The 14,133-nt window shown below is 41.7% G+C and overlaps 1 protein-coding gene across 3 annotated transcripts in view; it reads right to left on the reverse strand.

The window, feature by feature from the left end:
* Positions 1-14,133, reverse strand: part of gria1a (glutamate receptor, ionotropic, AMPA 1a) — a 104,591-nt gene that overhangs the window by 29,262 nt on the left and 61,196 nt on the right. For all 3 annotated transcript variants that reach the window (XM_079556191.1, XM_079556193.1, XM_079556192.1), the window contains exons 10-11: positions 13,216-13,422; positions 12,379-12,818 (exon numbers count right to left, since the gene is read on the reverse strand). In XM_079556191.1, the coding sequence (XP_079412317.1) occupies positions 12,379-12,818; positions 13,216-13,422 (647 nt within the window). The remainder of the gene's footprint in view (positions 1-12,378; positions 12,819-13,215; positions 13,423-14,133) is intronic.

The following is a 14,133-nucleotide window of genomic DNA, read 5'->3' on the forward strand; positions in this document are numbered from 1 at the left end:
TTTAGAGATGAAGTAAATTTAGTTAGATACGTGACTATGTGGACAACAGTTTTGGCTACTGTTGGCCACACTGGGTTTCTGCAGTCACCAGGGGATGGTCTGGTTGTAGTTTGGAGGATGTGTCAAACAAGTCTCAGACAATATGTGATTTCCTAAACTATATAACAACAACAACAACAACAACAACAACAACAACAACAACAACACAGCAGTCATGCATTACCTTTTCTTTGGTCATCAAAAGCAATTGTTCACCTTTTTTAGCCAATGCATCAGAATGCGAGCTGGTTGTTGTAGATGGACCACACTGAATGTGCTAAATGACTTCAGATTTGAAGACCTCAAGTTCCACATTGTATAGTTAAGGTACAAATAAGCCATCATTTGACCTGGGTTTGTGGTTTTCTCAAAAGCCTCAGACAAACCATGAGTCACTGTCCCAATGCTATAGAAACATGCAGTGCACACACATTATTATTCCTGCAGCCAGTGACTTCTTTTGTGTGGGTGAAAACATGTAACGCCACACAGACTCACAGGGGAAAAAATAAATCCCTGTAAACATTTCTTTATTCGTCTCAGGTCTATTATCCCCCGCTGTGACCACATCTGTGAGAAAGGCCCATTTGGAAAAAAAAAACCTTTCCATTGGTGTTGAATTCAAGGACACACTGACATCGGGAAAATACACCGTTTCAAATGGTCTCTCTCAGTTCATGCTCACATTACCATACGGTCACAAATGGATCCTGGGGGGATGAAATATTTATCCAAATTGTACTGTGTACATGCAAATGCAATTTAAATGCCAGCAGTGTGATATCTATATTTAAAACTAGAAGCAGACCTTTGCCATTGTGTGGCCCAGTTAAGACAAACAGAGGCTGTATAAACCAGGCATGCAAACCATTAAAGCTAACTTTGATAGAGAATCTTCAGTAGTTTGTTAACTGAACCTGTGGCTGAAGCTAATCAAGATTGTGGTTAACTTCTTGGACAATGCATCAAATAGTGTTCTGGACCAACAAATATCTCTTTCTTCATTTTTTCATTTTATGCTAACAAAAATGCTTGGTAGCTTTCAAATCTGCAAAAGTTTAAGTCATTCTTTTCCAAATTTAGTTGTATTTGATGCAATTTGATAAAAAAGAAGCTTAATTCTTGTAATAAGACAGTTGTCAAAATATGTAAATAGTTGTTATATTTTGCAACTCAAGCAAGTGAAACTACAACCATTGTTCAGCTATCTTGATCTTTCCTTTTGTTCTTTTAGAAGTAAAAAACAGGCAAAGACCACATACTGTAGCTATAAAAGAGAAATGGAGCCCCTTCGACGCGTTACATAGAAAGCGCCCGAGCCCAATCCGTTATCGAATGATTTTGAGTGCCGGCCTGAGAAATTGCTGTTGTGGCTGGCAGGGAGTGAGTGACAGAGCCGATTTATTTCAGTCTACAATCATGTAGCGGCAGAGGCACAAGCACTGAGCAGAGGAGACAACTCCGAGGGGGCCATGTAGTTCGCACACTGTTCACGAATCAACGCACACCTTTGCACACACATACACACACACACATGCTCGCCGAGACACACAGCCAGGACCTCCCACCCAGCAGGCGCCTCCGAAAACAGAATCCACAAGGTCAAAGAAGATAAAGCCGCAGCTGGAAACCGAACATGCCATATCCCTACATTACAGACTCAAACTGAGAGCTGGACGGCTTTGGAAATGTCTCTCTTTCGCAAGGATGTCTTTTAAAGCGACTATAGACATATAGATCGGTCCATCCACTTGTGCAGAGGAAACGACAAAAACACAAGGATCAGATAGCAAAATCACTACCTGTCTGCTGCCTGTTATTCACCGCCATTAAATCAATTGCAGGTGCTTCCAGATCCAATGTTACAGTCACGTCTATAGTATTTCACCACAAAAGCCTTAGACAATTCCATGTTGCACTGTTCCTTCCTTCGGTGTCGCTGGGGCAATCTGTCAGGAGCAGTGCCCAGAGACGTATATCCAGATTTTAAGATGGTCAGAATAACTGGAGGGTGTGCATGATTTTGGTTGAAGGAGAAAACAGGAACACCTGGAGGAAACCTATGAAAATGCGAATCACAAAGCCCCACACGGTCCGAGAAACAAACTCAAAGACCATTTGGTTGTGAAGCAAGAGCATTAACCAGTCAGCTACCATGTCTAGCTAGTTTAGTCCCCGTTCAAAACACCACATTGCATTTGGGGCTTCTACCAAATCAGCGACATCAAGGTGGATGCGTTTGATTCCTGTGAGTTTTCATGCTTGCCTTATGTGTGGTTTCCCCCATCAATCCAAAACATGCACAGTACGGCTAATCCAGCTAGTTATGTAATCCTGACTAATTTAGTGTCTCAAGACCTAGACCTGGGTCTGTCTGGTGGCAGAGCATTATGGTCGGCCACTGGTCCTGACAGGTTCACATGAGGCACAGGTTGAAGGATGGGTCAAATGCAGGAGACACATTTTCCTTTAAGGACCGTAGAGTACAAGTTAGAGGTCGACATCAGGCCGATATTTGGGATTTTTCGACATCGGAGTTTATCGGCTGATCTAACGCTGATAAACGCAGGAACCGAAATGGGCTTCCCATGTTTTCAGTCCTTCAGGGCTCAGTCGGAGCTTTAATACAACTTCCACAACTTCTTAGGCCTTAAGGGGACAGAGAAACATTGCAATAAAAATTGGTTACATGTTTGTTAAACCTCAGTCAATATGGACAGGCTGCACCTCATTTTGAAGCACAGAACCTGGAGAATCCAATCGTTAGTTTTAACCTCCACATTTTTGATTGCAGCACAACATAAGATAAGGTAAGATAAGATAAGCCTTTATTGATCTCACAATGGATAAATTTACTTGTCAGGGTGTGCAAATAGGCAGGAAATGTGAACAAAAAATTAAATAGTAAACAGTGGTATCTTATGTAGGCACGACTACCAAAAGCCGCGGTTAGTACAGTATGCTAAAGCTAGCGGCAGGATGCTAATGCTAACGGAAACTAATTAAGACTGGGACAGAAACTGTGACTGGATCACTTAAAGAAATAATAAGCCACTGTTGGAGCATATTTGTAATGATCACATCACTTTGTGTAGTGTTCATATTAATGCAACCTAAAATCCAAGGATATTTCATGTTGGAAAGTCTAGTGATCCCCGTTTTACCTTAGTTTATTCATTGATATAATTGATAAATGACCTTTAACATCTTGTTTGCAAGAAAAAAAAAGAAGACTGTATTGATGCCACACTGGAGAAAAGAAGGCCATTCACGTTTTAACTCAGAAAAAGCCAGAAGCTTCATATACAGGAATCAAGAAATTTGGAATAATTGGCCACAAATATCGCTCAAAAATATTGCCCGTGCATATCAGCATCGGCCAGTTAAAATCCAAAATAATCTGCATCTGAAAAACCCATATTGGTCGACCTCTTGTTCCAATACAAACATGACTTTGAGGATAAATATTCTGTTGCCGTCTAACATCTCAACCACATCTCAGAGTCTATGCAGTCCAATCCAAAACCGGTTAAATTTGGTGCTGCTGCATGCACAACACACACAAGAGGATAAATAATATATAAGGAAAAAGTTGTCGAAAAGCTCTGCAAAACGTAGCGGTTCTCCTTTGGGCATTCCGGCAGTTTTCGAAGCCAAAATGTCACAAGTGAAGAAAATCTATGTGAGCCTGAATGTTTTGTTTTTGTTTTTTTTGCGAAGATGTGAAAAAGCCTGGAGGATGAGCGGCGGGATGGAGCCGTCAACATGAGATAAAAACTGCAGTAATACCAAATGTGTTTTTGTTTTTTTATTTAACCTTGTGGCAAAGTTTAAATCCACTGGGTTTGTGACTGTATCAAATAAGAAACAACACCATGGGCAGAGAAATAACAGGCTGGATTGTAACTCTCTGAACGGCAATGTTTTCAGTGTGCCAGCATGTAAAGTATTGGATGTAAAGCTTACCACAGCAGGGCATTAAACTGTAGTGAAGTTAGTGTCCAATTAGCAGAGGACACACTGAGCATTTGCTTTAGAAGAAGTTCAATATTGTTTTATTTTGTTGCCATCATGTTGTCAGATCATCACACACCAAACAGATGTCTTTCTTTACTGTTTTCTACTTCCAAGCTTTGATATCTTCAAAGACAGTGGGTTTCAAACTTTTTCTGGAGCTTTCACATCTTTAAAAGAAAACATTCATTTGCTTGAGATGATGATGATGATGGTGTGTGTGTTTTATAATTGTTGTTGACAACAGTACACCATGCCCAGGGACAACAGTTGAAAACTAGTTCATTTATGTGTACGGTCCCTGTCAAATAAAGTAACACATAAATCAGCTAAATTCCCATAGGCCTGCAATAGGATCTGAGCAGAGAATAAAAAAATCATGGGAAAACAGCTTCGACTTCTGGAAAATCTGTCAATTCCATAATAATTATTTATTTTTGACCTTTATTTAACCAGGAAATCTCACTGAGATTAAAAATCTCTTTTTCATGGGGGTCCTGGCCGCCGTGGGAACCTGTTGTAGATTTTGCTTTTAGTGGTAGGGGAAACCGCAGCACCCAGAGGAAACCTACGCAGACACGGGGAGAACATGCAAACTCCACACAGAAAGGCCCTGTCCAGGTGGGAATTGAACCCGGGACCTTCTGTGCCACCGTGCCGCCCTAATAATAAAGCAACAGAGATGTTAAACGCAAAATACTAAAGGTATTGTTCACGTAAAAGTGGTGATTTGGACACTACAGTGCGCTAGATGTATTTACTAGTGTCCCAACGGATTTGTTTCACTGTTTTTTCTGGCACTTTTGATATTGTTTTTGCCGAATGTTTTGCCCCATCCGAACGCAGTAATTTGGTAAGAGGTCTAACGCCAAATAGGATGTTCGTCAGGGTCCGCCATGATGAGAAGCCTCTGAATTGGGCTGTCAGTTAGGAAGGAGTTAGGGAAAGGAGTCTCAATGCTAACTATCATAGCTGCTTTACCATAGGGACCTCTGGTGCTAACTAATCGGTGATTAGGAGCTGTGTGCCATCCCATAAGCCACCATAATATATAATAATAATAAGATTCTGCACAAGCCAAATTTTATAAAAGTGAAAAAATACATGTTGTTGTCACCACAGCTCAGTCACATGTCAGTGTGTTAAAAAGCCACCTCAGTAAATGGCTTAAATGAAGGCAGTTTGTGCTTTTTGTGCATTTGCCTTCATTTAGTAGAAACTTAAGACGCATGGCTAATTTGCAAAGCGAAATGTGATGGCGATGTCGTCTGGATTCTTCTTTTTTTTTTCTTTAATTGGACACTATGTTGCAATACAGTAGGTGGCGACATGCGCTTTTGTTTGCCTGCAGTCCGCGAATAACCTTAAAGAAGAACAGCTCTTGGTGATGTCACTTCCCCTGTGTTTTCTGCCCTGGGTAAGGACGGTTGAATTGGGCAAATGCTGCTGAAGCTCTAATTCACTAACTGCATAGAGAACAGTTGACCCCATGAAAGGTTAAGGATTAGAAGTTAGGATTAGGACATAGAGGCTATAATTTGATCATTTTGGACACAGCCTTAGTCTAGGAGACAATGTTTGCAACCCTGAACATGGCGGATTTCTATGATAACGTTGAATTGATAACATTTCCTTCGAAACGCCACACGATATTGGTCATTAGTCCAACTTGAAATAGCAACTCCACGCCTTACACAAGCCAGTTCGAAAGAAGGTTGTTTCCGTATGCGTCACTTACACATACGTGGTATGAAAAAGATTTATACACGAAATTGCCGTCATATTGTGCCACCGTCCACATTAAATCTGCCTCTTTCTGACAGACAGCGCGGGCAGGAAGCATCTGCGGAGCTGCGGGATCCATTTGCACGAGGGGGGATGCCACGTATGAAAAATGTTCAACCAAACACAATGAGCCAAAGGGATGGAGAGCAGGCAGAAAGGATGATGCTACGGGGAAATAGATAGATGGAGAGTTTGGTGAAACGGGGGGGTGCTTTGGGCTCAGAGTGCACCTGTCTGCCGAGATAAACGTATGGGGAGGGGCCCGTAGCGTGGACTCAGGCGTATACGAGCGCCTCTGACTGACAGTGCTGACATTTCCAAAGAGCACAGTAAACAAGACCCCGCGCAGAATAAATAGCACCGGGAGCAAAATGTCCAACAAACTTACTGTAGAAATTAACACATCTCATCAGTGTTTGCATACATATGACGCTAAATGAGGGACCAGCTCTTTTTCACGGGCAGAAGATGACATTTCAGGAGCATCCAGGAGCAGGAGGAGCAGGCGGCTCATTGTGATGTCATAGGTCTGCGCCTAAAGGGTAGAAATTTACGAGAAGAGTCTGGCGACTGTACACTTTGAGACCAGCTGGTTCAGTCATGCTCGAGTATGTGTTGTTTGTCTGAGGGATTCTTGGACAAAAATGGACAGAGGAAAATGACGTCAATAGATAAAATTGTTAACGTGAGATTTTACCAACTAAGAGGCCCTTTTTAGGTAATACTTTGGACACATTTTGGCTGTATGAAGAGTCAAAGTAAACTAAAGTATTGGCGTTATTAGCTTATGTGCAGGCCAATAATCAGACTGCAAATAAGGCCGTCTCCAGTAGCAGCGACTGGCCATGAACATATTTTGATTTGGAAATTTATTAGGAAACGATACGGTCAAATTTGGCCGGTCAAGAGTGGATCAAAACCAAACTTTGAAAACTGTGCAACCACATCGTTGACGCGGTTACATTAAGAATATTTCCGGTCTGTCAGCAACACGGGGAAATCAAACGGTCTCTCAATTGAGTATCACGCAAACATGCACAACAAACCACCTCCACTTCCACAAAAATAAAATAGCCTGCTTTTTATAGACCAAACTGGAGGGTGGACTTGCAGATATGGCCAGGCAGGGAAATTAAACTCGCTCATGATTAAACGCAGACCAGAGTGGATCATCGCTGTGGCTCCTTGGCCTTTTGTATATCTGATTAAGATGATAAGTATAAAAAGTGCTGCCTACCTCGAAGCCGCGACACTGTGTTCTCACTTTGCCGTGATTAAGTCTTGTGGATGAGCCGCATGCAGCCACCTGCTGAGAACTGCCTCCGATTTTTCCTCTTTAACTTTCCATAAAAAGCCATCACTGCCGGGACATATACATAATCACTGCATACTTTATCCCTCAAAGCGTGAATGTGTCATGCGTGCGTACGAAACATTTGGCGAGGATATTGTGAAGCATGTGCAGAGGATGATACCAACCACAAAACAAATGCAAATGATTTTTCTGCCTTCCCTTGTTTGTGACTGTAAGGCGAGCATGTCCTTTTCACGTCTACCATCAAGATATCACACGTTTTAGGAGACACGTCGCCTCAGTTTGTGTGCCAACTGCCGCATCTAGGTCACCCAAATCTTCAGGGGTATCATGTCTCCTTGAGGGCACCATCAGGGAGGTGTGAGGAGCACTGTGTTGGACTTACAAGACTGGGTGAATCTCTTAAAGCTACAGCCACACAGATGAATACAGCCCAACTACACAACTGACTTCGCATAAAAGCCGGATAAATACAAACAACCAAGCAATCTGTCTCCAGATTGGCTTTCCCCAAATCTAAAGCTTCTTGAACAAAGAGTGACAAAAACGTAAAAAAAAAAAGCAATGGAAAAAGTGACAAATAGGGTGAAAATGTGGTGAAAATGTGACAGAAATGTAGCAAAAAAGCAATGAAAAAATGTAAAAGAAGGTGTAGTCTACATGGCAACAAAGCGACAAAAAAGATCCTTTTTGATCTTTCAAAATTAGGCTTTTCTTTGAAAAGTCAGACAACCACCACCAGGTGACACTTCTGTGGAAGATCACAGGAAGTGATCCAAACTAGTAAAGCAGGTTCTATAACAACAATCTTTGGCGTTTAAGAGGTTAAATTGAGTGATTTCTGAACCGCCACGTTAAGGTGGTGGTTCCAGGAGGGGGGGGAGGAGTTTGAGCACCAGAATGATCCTGGGGACTATGTTGTCGGGGGCTTTGTGCCCTGGTAGAGTGTCACCTGGCAAACAGGTCCAAGGTGACGGGTCAGACAAAGAGAGGTTCAGAAGCCTCTCATGAGAGACCAACAGGCCCAGTTAGAATGGTGAAGCCGTCTTTCCATGGACCCACCACCTGCAGGAGGAGCCATAGGGGCTTGTTCAATATGATTTGGGCAGCTCCAACGACTGCCCCCAAAACCCAGCAACAGAAAAGTGGAAGAAAATGGATGAATGGATTTCTGACCACATTACAGCATTTTTACTTTTCTTCCAACTTATAGATATAAAATCTATACTCCAGGAATCTTCACACTACTGCCTCAGGAGTTTCTCCCCTCTCCATGTACTATGTATCACACATGTGAACCACCTGCCTTTTACAACCCAATACATGTACCGACTGGAAATCTATTCTAACAGAGGCAGTGGCAAGATGCCTCTTGTTCAATAGACTGATAGTTGATCATTGTACTGTAGTATATCCAAAGTCTCAATCACTAAGCTAACTATAACATGTAGCTCATATGCATTAAAGGAAACAAATTGTTTTGTATTGTAAAATCAGATATTTGTGGGAAAGGCCTTTGCGTGCTGTGTATCTAATGATAAAGCCTTTTTATTGATCATGGACTACTTGTAACTGTTGTTGTTTACTTTGCTGTGACAGCTCCTGTGAAGAATTGGTTTGTTAGAAATGAGTTTGGACCAAACTAACAGCAGGAAAATCAACATGATAAATTGAGAGCGCTGGATTTGAATCAGCAGCCTTACATTTTTATGATGAGAGCAATTTCTCTTGTTGTCGTTTTAATGCTGCTTCTCTATGAATCTATGTAGATCCTAAGCGTAGAGCGCCACCAGAAATAAAACTTCAAAAAACAACTAAATTATAAATTTCGATAGGCCCTGATCACAATAAAGCCTTCATCACCAAAATATGGAATGATACGAAGCAAAAACACCAGAAGAAAAAAGTAGAAAAGCACAATGTCAAGAACCCTCGAGGATCTGCACGTTTTTCATCGACAAAACGAAACACACACATTTCCATAATCTGTGACTGAATCATTGAAAGACTGAATGTATGGCTTGGCATTCAAACTAAAACGCTGCGAATCCAGTCATTTTTCTTTAAACCATTATTCTCTTTGTAAAGCGCACATAAAAATCGATAAATGCATTTTCTGGCTGTTATCAAAAACACTGGTCGTTATAATGGACTTTATCCTGCGCTGCACAGTCCAGGTAGAAAATTGTAAATGTCAAGTGAGCACCCGTGGGTGTTGGGATCCCGCGTGTACTGTACATCGTGCAGCGCTGAGACCCTATGTGTCACAGTACACTGTCGGTGTGTGCAGTATTTCTCTCGCTGATATTCATGATAAGCTCAAAGTGGAGTGGAAATAGGTTTTCGAAAATGTCACAAGATTGAAACTAAATATGAAGAGAGACTCGCACGTGGCGGTAATTTCTTCAACCTTCAGGCGGCAAAAAGAGCGGCTGACTGGGCACACTCGTGTTTCTCTGCAACAACCTTTTAAACTAATAATTACTTTCATACCTGCAAGCCCAGCAACTCCAAAGACATTTATAGCTGATTAGATATTGATTATGCAAGCAATGGGACAGCTAGCAAGCAAACTTTAATTAGCGCTATCAGCAGCAAAGATGGAAGTGGAAGTTCATTAAAATAATTATTACAATTACTGGATTTCATTCCTTCTTTTAAATTAAAATGATCATATGATCCAAAATCAACTTTTTGAGCTTCTAACCATATTAAAACATTTTGCTTCATTCACACGGCTATTTCCTCATCATTTAAATGCTCTGATATCTATTGCCTTTATTTTGTCACACAAAGATACAACACAAAGCCGACTCCACATATGTACAGCCCATAGTTTTAGAGTAATCCAGTTCACTTTGGTCGTTTCTTCTTCTGCAACTCAATCTGGATTTTCTGGATTTCATTGCGTCATAGAAAGAACATAAAAGTGTGTTGTCTCAAAGCAAGTTGCCAGTTTGTTTCCTTAAAGTTAGCATGTTCTGCTTCTCCACACTTAAGTTTCTCATGTGCTTCACAAGTTTATGTGTCAACCTGGCTCAACAACCCTCAATCAGCTCTCAGTTCTTGAGGAAGTCAAACTATTCTTGCTCCAATAAATCCTCACATCTCAATTCTTCTCATGCATATGGATGTTTTACAACTTTCAGACTCAGCAACACCAACAACCTCCAGTGCATCTGTGAAAACTTATAGGTACCAGATCTATAAAAAATGGTTTGTATCATGATGCAAACTGCACACATTGGCCTCTTGGCTTCCATGCATAGCTATTTACATACATTTATATACTTAATCTGCTACAAGAATAACAATTGTGCCTAACACTTTGCAATACGGCCCAGTAAATCTATGTAGTTACTATAGTACCTCCAAGACATCTACAGTGGTACATCTATGGTACCTATCATGGTACCTAAAGTGGTACTTTACAGTTACCGTATTTTCCGGACTATACGTCACTCCGAAGTATAAGACGCAGTAGCCACAAAACGCCTAATGAAGAAAAAACAACAGGCTGGAACGTACGGTACGTAAAACATTGATGGTTAGCCACATGAAGCATAAACAACAAACTAAGTATTTGTCTGGTATGTTAACGTCACCTAAACAGTTCAGAAAAAAATAAAATAAATCACATGTTAGTCGCTCCGGAGTATAAGACGCACCCCCAGCCAAACTATGAAAAAAAAATCTACTTATAGTTTGGAAAATACAATAGTTTTCAGTACCACGATAGGTAGATGTATCACTGTAGTTGTCTAGGATGTACTACAGTAAAGACATAGACTTACCGGACCATATTGTAGTGTTACCTAGTTGTATAAAGGAGCTTTAAACTGAGTGATTTCTGACCACGCATTTCTTTTTATTTGAATGCTCTTTCCTCCACAAATCAGATGCAGTTCCTTTCCTTCCATCGGAGATTTACAATCTATACTCTTGACACTGTTGCCTCAGGAGTATCTCCCCACTCCATGTATTATGTATAGCACATGTGAACCACCTGCATTTACTACATAATGCATGTTACTTAATGTTTAAAAGACACAGTGCTGGAGAGTCTGCACACGACCTAACCTGTCTCCACCGGCTCACGGCTCGAGTATTAACACTGACATTATCTCCTCTACCTCTCCTCCTGCAGGTCCCGCTGGAACCTCAGAAAGTCGACCCCAGTGTCTCTAATTTCAGGCACTTAATGAGATTTTTAATTGGTGACCTTTGGAGAACAGTTTCATACCAGGCACATAAGAACACTCGAGGGGGGTCTGAGCGCAGCATGCAATGCGCTGCCGGGTCCTTCATAACAGAGCTTCAACAGTCGAGCATTTTACTGAGGATTGATTGGACTTGGGCTTGATGGACAGGTCTGTAAATGTGGAATTACATTTTTAACAACTTGGGAGTTTATTAGGCAGTTGTTATGTCACACTGAATACCAAACACCTTAAATCAGGGGCACAGCTTCCCAGAGGTGGCGCTTTTCACTGCAAGTTCAATGATCTTACACATTTATAACGTCAATAACGAATATTTTAGGATGAAACACAGCTGGATTAAGGTTCCAAGCCTAAATTGAACTGTGAAGACCTCAGAAGCACTGCACTGACCACCTTCTGTGGCTTTCTATGCCGTATATGCTCTGCTGTGCATCTCATCATGAAAAACGTTTGGACAGCCCTGCCTTAGAGACATATCACGCAGAATCACCTTTTTTTTTTTTTTACTTTTAACTATTTTATGACATGGTAGTTCTCTTGTTAAAAACAATCCATCAGTAATATTTCTTGCCATTCATGCTTGTTGAAGAAATCAGATTCACTTTGTTTGTTGTTTTCTTAATTTAAATGCTCCGATATGTATTGCCTTAATTTTGTCACATCATAGATACAACACAAAACCGACTCCACATATTTACAGCCCATAATCCATCGCTGGACCCATTCTATGCTCAGAGTGTGTTCTTCACAGTGCCATGGATGTTCTGGCATGCCAATAGGTTTCAGAACACGTAATTCCCACAACCGCCTGCAGAGGGAGATCTGAAACCCTGAACAGGCCAGTCCTTACTGTTTTTTTTCCCTTTGTAAATATGTCCCAACCAGGAGAGTTAAGAAAAGTATTGCCAATTACAAAAATGGGGCTAAACATTTCAGGTAGAAGAGAGCAGATAAGAAGAAGAAAATAAGTACTACTAGCACCACAAAGATTGATTGCCTTACCTTGGTGAGATGTCACACCCCTGCTGCATAAAGGCCCCCAGTGAGAACCAGAGCGAGTTAAAGATCCCAAACTCGTTGGTCTGCTCCTGGCTCTGCTGCACCATGTTCGGCTGTGGGGCAGTGGGCGTCTGCTGCACCCCGTTGGACGTTTGGGTGGGCGTCTGCGGCTCAGCCCCCTCCTCGTAGTCCTCTGAATGCCACTCGTACGGGCTGAAGCGGCTGACGAGGAACAGGACAACGCTCACGCCGATGTAGGCAAAAACGATGCACATCCAGATCTCGTAGGCCAACGGGTCCAGGAAGGAGAAGACGCCCGGTTTGGACTTGGTGGGTTTCTTGATCATGATGGAGATGCCCAGAGACATGAAGGGTTTGGAGAAGTCGATGACCTCCTCACGAACAAGAGTGATGGTCAGAGGAGCTACGGCCACGTCTGCTTTCTGTACGACAAAAACAAAAGAGGTAATGTTATGTAGCGTTGGCATAAACCATCAGCGATCACATTTGTTCCCATTTTGTATTCAATTTAGTTACACTCTGTCCTGCCCTTTAAATTGTAATGGACTGATTTGATTTGGTTGTTAAAATAGAGTTCGACATAGGTCACGCGGCATTTTCATAAAACAAAGCGATGCTAGAGAAATTGAATCAGTTTGCATTTTGAAAGTAATGTCTGTCAACTTTTGAACATGGATGGCAAAGAAGAAACATCCCTTTTTTCTCCCTTATACTACACATTAATAACTTAACTAATATGTAAAATTTCTTTAGAAACGCAAAGACAAGCGCCTCGATAGCCATGTCGGGAAGGCTGCTGGACATGTACAAACTGCTTACCCCATAGACCAGTTCCCCGACCATCCCGTTCCACATCTTTGATTCTGGGTCCCTGGCCCCGTACTTCCCATCGGACACGATCTTGAGCTTGTACTGGTATCCCACGTGTTTGGCGATCTCCGCGGCCAGCTCCACGATGTAGCCCTCGTACCTGTCATTCCCCGCCAGCTGCTCGTGGTTCTTCTTCAGCATCACGTACGGAGACTCCTGCAAAGCGAAATTGGGAGATTTAAATTGCACAGAACAAATAAATCTCCACTGATCTTTTTTTTTAAATGAGCAACCTTCTTCTCCACCACGTGAATGCGATCCAGACCAGTTACTGATGGATACTGCCCAAGTGAACCAAGTCTGGCCAACCAAAAAGTATGAACATGCCTTAAACCAAATACACAAACTAGGATTAAGCTTGGATTCAACTGTAAACCAGGTCTGAACAACAAAACTATTTGACTTTCTTTCAACTGCAATAACCTCATGATGAGTAGAACTACAGTATGCCACGGTTTAGAAATGACTATTATATTACAGGGAACAATAACATTTTAATGAGATTTAACGTCACAATCAAAGATCCAACGGAAAAATATAGCTTGATGCTCCTTGGTGGCTCTCACGTAACAAAACCTGACCGGCCTTGCAATTATAATTGGCGGTGTGAGCAAGGCGCTGGAGAAAAGATGATTGTAGGAAATTACCAGGTATTATTTTGTCTTTGTTCTGTGGAGGTATGGTGTGTAATTTAAACACAAAGGTGATAAAGCGTGATCATTATGACAGCTCTGTGGCGCATTGATAACATGGTGTAGCTTGTGAGGAAATGGCGGAATCGGACACTATTATTAGAGGCGAAGACACAGAAGGAGCGATGTGTTTTGTCTCTGTGACCTCTGTTACATCTCACCAGCAGAAGCACCG

This window comes from Gobius niger (genome assembly GCF_951799975.1).
Source record: "Gobius niger genome assembly, chromosome: 5".
Lineage (NCBI taxonomy): Eukaryota > Metazoa > Chordata > Actinopteri > Gobiiformes > Gobiidae > Gobius > Gobius niger.